The 9,663-nt window shown below is 37.9% G+C and overlaps 1 protein-coding gene across 1 annotated transcript; it reads left to right on the top strand.

Annotated features, from left to right (window-relative positions):
- Nucleotides 1-9,317, top strand: SFRP4 (secreted frizzled related protein 4). The gene is made up of 6 exons (XM_019710216.3): nucleotides 1-714; nucleotides 1,974-2,054; nucleotides 2,145-2,210; nucleotides 4,143-4,341; nucleotides 6,816-6,879; nucleotides 8,760-9,317. Exons 1-6 carry the CDS (start codon nucleotides 270-272, stop codon nucleotides 8,943-8,945), a joined length of 1,041 nt encoding a protein of 346 aa, XP_019565775.2. The 5' UTR covers nucleotides 1-269; the 3' UTR covers nucleotides 8,946-9,317.
- Nucleotides 9,318-9,663: the final 346 nt, after the last annotated feature.

Raw genomic sequence — 9,663 nt, 5'->3', positions numbered from 1 at the left:
GGCTGCGCTGGGAGCTGCCGGGTCTGGGACTGGAGCTGCCAGGGTGAGTTCGCGCCCCGGAGGCTGAGGGCTGACGCCGCTTGTGCTCCGTGCTCCAGACTGCTGATATCCCCGGCCAGCCCCAGCGGCCCCGCGTCGCTGCCGACGGGAGTTTGGGGAGTCCTGAGCCCTAAAGGACTTCCTCCTCGGAGAAGGGATAGCGAAAGACTGGAGGGGCGGGAAGAGAAGGGCCCTTTCCGCCTGTCGGGGTCGCGGTGCAGGACAGTGCCATGCTCCTCTCCATCCTGGCCGCGTTGTGCCTGTGGCTGCGCCTGGCGCTGGGCGTGCGCGGCGCGCCGTGCGAGGCGGTGCGCATCCCCATGTGCAGGCACATGCCCTGGAACATCACGCGGATGCCCAACCACCTGCACCACAGCACGCAAGAGAACGCCATCCTGGCCATAGAGCAGTACGAGGAGCTGGTGGACGTGAACTGCAGCGCGGTGCTGCGCTTCTTCCTCTGCGCCATGTACGCGCCCATCTGCACCCTGGAGTTCCTGCACGACCCCATCAAGCCTTGCAAGTCCGTGTGCCAGCGCGCGCGCGACGACTGCGAGCCCCTCATGAAGATGTACAACCACAGCTGGCCTGAGAGCCTGGCCTGCGACGACCTGCCTGTGTACGACCGCGGCGTGTGCATCTCGCCGGAGGCCATCGTCACTGACCTCCCAGAGGGTGAGGCCAGGGGAAGGACAGAGGGGTGGTGATGAGGCATTGTTGGCTGTCGCTGCCCCATGAGAACCCAGAGGCTGCACTCACAGCTGCCAGCGGGTGGTCGGTCAGCGTCCCATCCCACTTCCGAGGGTTAGAGGAATTGGGAAGGGCTGGTGACTTTACTTCCGGAAAGGTCTCGTTTCTCTACAGGAATTTCAGGAGCTGAAGAACCCCAAGTCCCATAAGGGGTGGTGGTGGTGGTGGTGCTTACAATGGGAGCCAGTGGGGACGTTTTCATTTACAGTCATAACGGAATGGTAATAGCAACAGTAGCAAAGAGGTGTGTAGGGCTTATGGTGAGTGGGAGCTAGAGGTAAACACTTTACACATACCATTTAATGCTTGAAACAATCCCACCAGGATTCTTCATTTAGTGTTTGCTCTTGAAAGCTCTTTCTGAAAAAGCAGTTCCAGTCATCACTCCCCACCGGGAGCCCAGTTTGTAAATTTAGTCACCCTGGAAAATTGTAATGTATTTCATGGTCTTTGACCAGGAGTCAACATCTGTGACATCTTAGTTACCTGGATCTCATCTTCCATTTCCTTCTTTGCTCTTTGGTCATTTTGCTGCTTTTCTGGGAAGAAGGAGAAGCTTTAAATCCACTTGGTGAAATGAAACCTAAGAATATTTTTGCATCCTTTTATCCCTGACCCTGGTTGCTGCACATTTAAAGAGATTACGGTGTTGCTTTAGTAGTTTCTCAAGGTCTACCTCAGAGCATTGCCCAAAACATGAAGGAAGAGATCAGGAAAAGATCGAAACGCCTCTCTAGTTCAGAGTTCTAGAAAAACCTATTTGTTGCTTAAATAATATAAATGATAAAGGGTTGTGCTTGTTTTGGATTATGTAGCTGTGGACTGTTTCTGCACTACAAGATGTGAGGTGGGATTTGAAAAAATTCTGCTTATTTTGATTAGTGTAAATTGTCAACTCAGAAAATCAACATTTTACAATGGATTTGAGAAGGAACGACATAATTTGTCCCAATTGGCTGGTTAACATCAGTTTGTGCTGGATAGGCAGCCTGACCTGAAAGTCTTCTTTCCTAAGCCCAGGGATTTCCATATGAAAGAAGTAGTCAACAATCACGATCCATTTTCACTATTTAGTATTCTCTTTCATGATGCTGTTAGTTTATGTCTCCAGATGGTTCCTTATTCTAGCTGGGTAAACAGACCAAATCACTGACCACACCCATGTGGCCCTGTGTGTGTTTCAGATGCCAAGTGGGTCGACATCACACCAGACATGATGGTACAGGAAAGGCCTCTTGATGTTGACTGTAAACGCCTTAGCCCTGGTGAGTTGGTCTTCAAGCCTCTGTTTCCTTCTCCCCAGAGTGATTTCTGAACCCTTTTCCAACTTTTTGTCTTTCTTTTGTCTTCTGTAGACCGGTGCAAGTGTAAAAAGGTGAAGCCAACTCTGGCAACATATCTGAGCAAAAACTACAGTTATGGTAAGTCGTCTAATGAGACCATTCACTTTGGGACCTGGCACATTACAAAGCCAGGTCTGCTGGTCATAAAGTAAAGAAGAGGGTTGGTGATTTTTCTAGTTAACTATATGTGTTTCAGATGGCACAATAACAACTGTACAATTTCTTGCTTTTCTGGGTAAATCAAATAAACACAAAGTAAATTCCCCAGGTGAGGACAGTGAGGTGGCTCCCATTGCACATCTGACATGATCTTACTTGCCTAGGTGAGAGGTGCTGCTCTGCCAGGACAGCACAGCTCACCTGTTCTCTTACTAAGATTTCATTGCTGCGGGAAGGATGGGTGAGTGATCCATGGAATCATTATCTGAGACCCAGAGGCCCAGGAATTAAGACCTGCCCCTGTATCTTTATACTTATAAATAGCTGTGAGTATTTAACATCTTAAAGAAATGATGGGAATGTGTTAATCACAAGACACTATGGCTATAAGTGTTAACAGTTTAAATGCCTCTTCACTCTTATTGGGGAAAAAAACAGTCAGCACTTTCTTCAAAAAATAAGTCAATCATTCTATTTTGAATGTTTTGAGTAAATTTAATCGTACTATCATCACTTGAAAGTAAACTTAATTAAAATATGTTCTTTTAAAATATCTATTTGGGCCATTTTATGATTCATTTCATTTCTTAAATTATTTCTGCTGAAATAACTAAAAGTGGGGGGAAATGTTCATTTTATTTACTTAGTTTTCCATATTTCAAACTGAAATTTTATATCATAAGAACCTTTATATTATATACACACATGAAAGTAAGAAGATCATGACAATATAAAAGTCTGAAAAAATAATCTTTTCTTTAGGTTGTCAGATTTGAGAATCATACTTAGCCAATATGGGTAATTCAACCAAAAAATATATATATACGTTCTTTTCTAGTAGCTTTCTGTTATTTAAAACCATTCTATGTAGATATGGTATCTTAACCTGATCTACTTAGTCCCTCATCTGACACTATCCATCCTTCTTACTAATCTGAGTTTTACTCTCACGCTGTTCTCTGGGGTGTCATAGCCTCAAAACTACTTTGATGATGAAACCATTTCTATATAAATCCTTTGGCTCCTTCATAAACCAGCTTCCTAGGATGGAATCCAAGACAGATCCTTACTAGACTGATTACAACTCCATGACAGGCAGTAATAGCAAGGGACCAAAAGAGCCAGAATGTAAAGTGTGATCAGACACAGTGACATTCACAGCCATCTGTAATAACAGTTCTATATCCACTAACCACAGACCTCACTTTGACAGTCTTGGAAATTAAAGGATTGAGAACAGTGATCTTCAGAGACTCCTTCCAGTCTAAAGTGTTATTGCTCTAATAACTTCCTCTGGGACAGAGGAAGTTCAAGCCTCAGATGGGTGATTAAACCACAAACTTTAAAGTTGCTTCTGAATCAGAGTGTATAATTCTCATTTCAAATCATCACAAAACAGAGTATAAACAAATATTTGTTTCTATGAAATTTTTATTGACATTCTGTGTAACTAAATTTCCTGATACATTTTGGGGGGTGGGGGGAAGCTAATTTTAGAATTATAGAATTTTAGGGCTGAGAAGGATCTGTAGAATTCTCTAATCAAACCCTGTCTGTAGCCCAGTGAGGAGCTGTCGCTGACTCAAAGGCAGAAGCTAGGCTAAGCCTGCTGTCAATTTACTTTTACGTCTTGCAGCGTGAGTCAGAACTTCGAAGACAATGTTGACAATATGGGAGGCCTTACATTTACCATATGATTGTGTGGGCTTTCTGCCTGCATTTGGGCAGCTCAGACATGACCATAATTACAGGAGTGATTCCTTAAGAGAGGTTCAGGAGTTGGCATGAATGCACCATCCCTATTTTTCTCCAAAGGCTTCAACAACATTTATATTGATTTTTAAATTGCAGTCATTCATGCCAAAATAAAAGCTGTGCAGAGAAGTGGCTGTAATGAAGTAACGACAGTGGTAGATGTGAAAGAGATCTTCAAGTCCTCATCACCCATCCCGCGAACTCAAGTCCCACTCATTACGAACTCTTCCTGCCAGTGTCCTCACATACTGCCCCATCAGGACGTTCTCATCATGTGTTACGAGTGGCGCTCACGGTAGGCATGGTGGGCAGGAGAAACTACACACAGCTTACGAAAACATAAATCCCATTTAGCAGTCATGGTTTAAAAGACGAAAACCAAAACGGCACCAGCTTTTTTGAAAAACAGTTTTAATAGATACGTTTGTTGGGATGTCCATATATCCTAAGTATCAATTAATTCTTCATAGAATTAAGGAAATATAGAAATGTGAGTTTTTGAATGGAATCTTTAAAAATAAATTTCATAATTCCTTAAATGATTTCAAAAATTTATAGGCAGATAAATTACTTTGAGTAAAACCAATTCTTTTCAAATTATTCAAATCCATCTTAGTGTGGCAAATATTGAATTTTTTAAGGGCTGTTTAGTAACTTACAGATCAAGTAAATACCATTTGAGACTACAGTTCTCCACATTTCCTTTACATACATTTAGTTTGCATATTTATTTGCTATAGTATTACATACACACACGTACACGCATAATCACTCATATATGCTCATATCTCCAGCTGTGTGTGTCTCCCCACATCTCTTTCTTTAGCATCTTTTTTTATATATTAGTACATTCCTTATATTGTAAAAATAAAAAACTACAGCACAGGTTCCAGGATGAGCCCCATAACTTGCTACAATATACTTATCCAGCAAAATTACTTATTTTTATTTAACAAGTCTTCCCTTTGATTCTCTGCCACTAATGGTTATATGTTTGTTTCTTCTAGATACAGCTCAAAACTTTATTTCTAAAAAACAAACAAAAAAAAACAAACAAAAAAAAACCTTTTGAAACTCACCTCCCCTGCAAAGTTTCTGTGTTCTATCAGTACTTGGGTACCCTCCTCATACCACATACACCACCTTGTGCTCTTGGTTTTAAAGCTGTTCTACTTATATCTTGCCTCTCTAAAGAAGCTGAATAGATGAATGTTGAATGAATTTCTGGGCTTGTCTCTTGCATGGTGTTTCTATCTGCTACCGTACTAGGTGGAGATCTGGGGATAAACCAGGTTGCTAGGGATTAAATTCTACTTAGACAGAAGAATGGATTAAAAATGAATTAAATAATAGCTTTCATGTCATCTTTCCCAAGTTTTGTAAATTTAATGTAATTCTGATCAAAATCCCAGTAAAAAATTTTGTGGACAATTGGGATTTATGTCTTCACAAATGACGCAATGATCATTTGGAAGAATAAACTAGTAAGGGCATGTAAATGAGATTTTGAAAATAAAACGGATGAGAGGAAATCTGCCTTATGAGACATGCAAAATCAGTACAATGCTACACTTCTTAAAACAATGTGGTGCAAGAGTAGACATAAAGATAAACAACGCAGAGAAAAAAGTCTTGAAACAGATTCTAATACATAAAAAATACTTACATAATGTAAGAAATATCACAAATCAATAGGAAATGAAAATATTACTTAGTGAAAGTTGCAAATATTTTTATTTGGAAAAATACTACATATTTTCACTTTATACTATAAATCTCAAATGGATTAAAGAGATAAATATTTTTAAAACTTAATCAAAGGGGATAAAATTAGGTAAATAAATATATGTTATATGAATGGCACGATACTTTGTAAACATAAAAGTAATGTAAGAAATTCCAAGGGAAAATGTCAGTACATAAATCGGACCACATATTAGCATATATATAAAAATCACAAATAAAAATAAAAAGACATAAAAATTGAGAAAATACTCTCTCAAGAGTAAAGTTACTATTTAAAACAGTAAGACTGCAATATAGAAATATATGTACATAAATCTATACAGACCAGATCAAGAAGAAGAAATACAAATAGTAAATAAAACATTGAAAATTTTATCTCCTTAATTCCTCAATCCAAATAAAATTAAGATTCAATTTTCACCTAGTCTTAATATTAGTGAATTGAATGAAAGTTCAATCATTTTGAAAACAATGTGGCAGTATACATTGAAAACCTTAATATACGAAGTGTGATATATATATATATATATATATATATATATATATATATATATATATATATAAACTCTTTGACCCAGTAATTCTACTTTCAGAAATCTGTCCAAAGGAAATAATAAGCCAGTGCACAATATATACAAGGATATTCAATGCAACACTGGCAATAATAGCTAAGCAAAAGATAGAGGTTCAAGAGTAAATAAATAATAAAATATATTATGGATCTCCATAGTTGTAATATTATTTGGTTATTAAATTTATATTTTTGAATTATTCTAATTACATCAGAAAATGCATATAATACAATGATAAAAGGAAATGTATGATATTAGCTAAATATACAGTGTGATCTAAAAATAAATATATAGGTACATAAAAGGAAAAATGAAAGGATATACCCATAAAGTATAAATGGCGGATTGTAGGGTTACTGTCTATTGAAGAATTTTTTTTTTAATTTTTGTATTTCTAAACTTTACTTTCATAACCAGAAGTTGCTTATTAAGATAAATTACTCTTTTTCAGGATGATGCTTCTTGAAAATTGTTTAGTTGAAAAATGGAGAGATCAACTTAGTAAAAGATCCATAGTAAGTATAATTAGCAATACCAGGAATATAGATGTAAGTGCATGTAAAGAAATTCTGTAGAATTTGGGTATTTTTCTCATTCTTTCATCTCCAGGCTATCATAGGAGCCATCAGTAGCAGCAGTATTTGTCTTTCAAATAAGTAGTTATGAGTATTTTTATTGTAAATCTGTCTTCAACTTCAAAGACCAATTTGGTTGCATTCAATACTGACCTATTGGTTATTTTCATATTAAATTTGTTTTTGTTTTTCTTTTGGTTTCTTTATTGTATTGTATTTAATTGTTTTAGCAAACAGTCAGGTACTTGGGCAGAAGTAGTATCCAGAGGGATTAAAACAGACATGTACGTGTAGGGGTGTGAATACCTATTTCTAAAACTCATCGCTGTACAAAGCAGAACCTTTCCTCTGTATTTAAAATAATTTTAAACTTTTATCAAAGTAAACTATATACGAAAAGTAATGATTTTCTATTTTGTACATCTGTAATTTTAGTGGTAACATCATAGAAATATTGGTAATTCGGTTACAGGAGTTAGAATAATTTTTTTGCCCAGAGATGTGAAGTCATACCACAACTAAAGAAATAAGGGCATTAGTTTGAAATCTTTAAAGCATCTCCTCTCCTGAAAATATGTTTAAATACATTCAGGAGAATTTGTGTTTTCAAGTTCACAAAGGTACTGCTACTGCCTATGATTTCTTGGTTTGCATGAATAAAAATTCTTAGTTAGGGGAGCATATATATTAATACTGACTTATGGAGAACATAGTTTCAACACAGCCTTTCCTACTCAGTGCATTTCTGAATAAAAGATCCAAACACTACTATTACATCTGAGCTAAAAACTCGAGCTACTCAGGAGCACACTTAGTCTTACTAGACAGAAAATTCTGGCTGCATTAGTTATCTGGTTTCCAAGACTACAGTAGATTAGAAGTGCCATAGGGGTCTGAGGGGAAAGAAAGCTTTCAAGAGTCACAGCTGTTTGGACCATTCACTTTAGCAGAAAATATTACAATATATTTCAATACATATCTGAAGATATCACCATACAATAGCAGTAATGAGTTTATTTTTTTAGACTACCCTAGGAGGGTGGGGACCGGCTTTTTTATTTCATTGTATTTCTCATGCCTAGAACAATGCTCAAACTCTTTGTTGATTGAAATATACTCTAACAAGTGGGGATGTGTGTTATAATAAAAAACAATATCTGTTCAAGTGGAATCACTCTCATTTTTTTTTTTACATGCAACTGTTTAAATAAATAGTATTTATTTATATTATAAATAGTAAATTGTTTTCTATCAAGGAAACTTAACTGTCCAGAATGATGCATTTCCCATCCTTTCTGGGAAGCTAACACTTGAGTGGATTACTAGATGTAGGTGGGGCTTCTGTCTTCCATTGGATGTAACAGAATTAAGTGAATTCCTAAGTGTGGTAAGAGGCCTCTGATTTTCAGTGGGACTGGATAAATTTCTTTTAGCCATGTCAACCCTTTTAAGAGGGCTTTGCTGTGTAGGACTGTTATGTAGGAATAGGAAAAACTGCATGGGTTAGGGCCTTGGAGTCTGACTAGTGAACTTGAATTCTAGTTCTGATATTTACCAGCTGTGTGACCTTTTGCAAATAGCCTCAGTGAGCTTGTTCCCTGGTCATGAGTCTGGTGTCCACCTAGAAGGGCTGTTGTGAGTTTCAATGAAACGAATGCATGTCAAGACTCCATTATATACTCAGCACTTAGGGAAGCTATTATAATTGTTATCATGATTAGTATGTTACAGTGAAAACAGTTTCATTAATTCTGATATTAGCTTGATAGCATACAGGGGTGAGATGTACTGGACAGTCATGTTTACAAATTGCCTCCCAGCAGTGGGAAGAGAGACTACGCGAACAGCAGAGGACAATCCAGGACAAGAAGCAAACAAGCGGGCGCACCAGTCGTAGTAATCCTCCGAAACCAAAGGGGAAACCCCCTGCTCCCAAGCCAGCCAGTCCCAAGAAGAACATTAAAACTAGGAGTGCCCAAAAGAGAACAAACCCCAAACAAGTGTGAGCTAACTGCTTTCCAAAACAGAGACTTCCTCTCAGGGTGAGGCCAGGCGCTGCCCCGACAGCTTGTGGATGGCGCATGCCCTTGCCTTAACACCTACAGCATTCTTCATAGATACATCTTGCAGCATTTTTCCTAATGATATGCTTCAGTTTTTCTTTTTAAGCCACGACAAGCCATAGTGGTAGGTATTCCCTTTGGTATGGAAGGTATATGAACGCTGGTCCAAAAAAGTTTACCGTATTCAGTGGCCTATGTGCATACTCTGTGAGAGCTCCATGTGGGGAAATATGCTTTTGTTCTTACAATTTGACCTAATGTGTGCACTGTAAAATAAATGCCATATTACAAATAAAACACCTAATTTTTGCACAATATGTTTTATTTCAGTTTGACTTCTGTTGTTAGAATCTTAGTGGTTTTTAAAAATGTGATTGAAAATATAATGCTTCTAAGAAGGTAAGCAAAAGGAATGAATGTTTAAAAGATTTTTATATGTTTACTGTTTGCAGAAGAATTTTTGTGATGAAGGGGGACTTTTGAACAATCTAGAAAAGTAGGATATGGAAAATTTTAATGAGTTCTTTTTTACAGTGAAGACTTTCTGCTCTGTTTTTAGCTAGAAACTCTAAAAACTTAAATCATAATAATGATAAATAAATAAAAGGGAAAGACAGGCAATGTCTGGATCTTTGTTTTCTGGTTACCGTGCCATGGTGCT

The sequence above is a fragment of the Rhinolophus sinicus genome, chromosome 4 (genome assembly GCF_057876585.1).
Source record: "Rhinolophus sinicus isolate RSI-liver-muscle chromosome 4, RSI-T2T, whole genome shotgun sequence".
Taxonomy (NCBI): Eukaryota; Metazoa; Chordata; class Mammalia; order Chiroptera; family Rhinolophidae; genus Rhinolophus; species Rhinolophus sinicus.
Note: the sequence above shows the minus strand (reverse complement) of the source record. Positions and strands in the feature narration are given on the sequence as shown.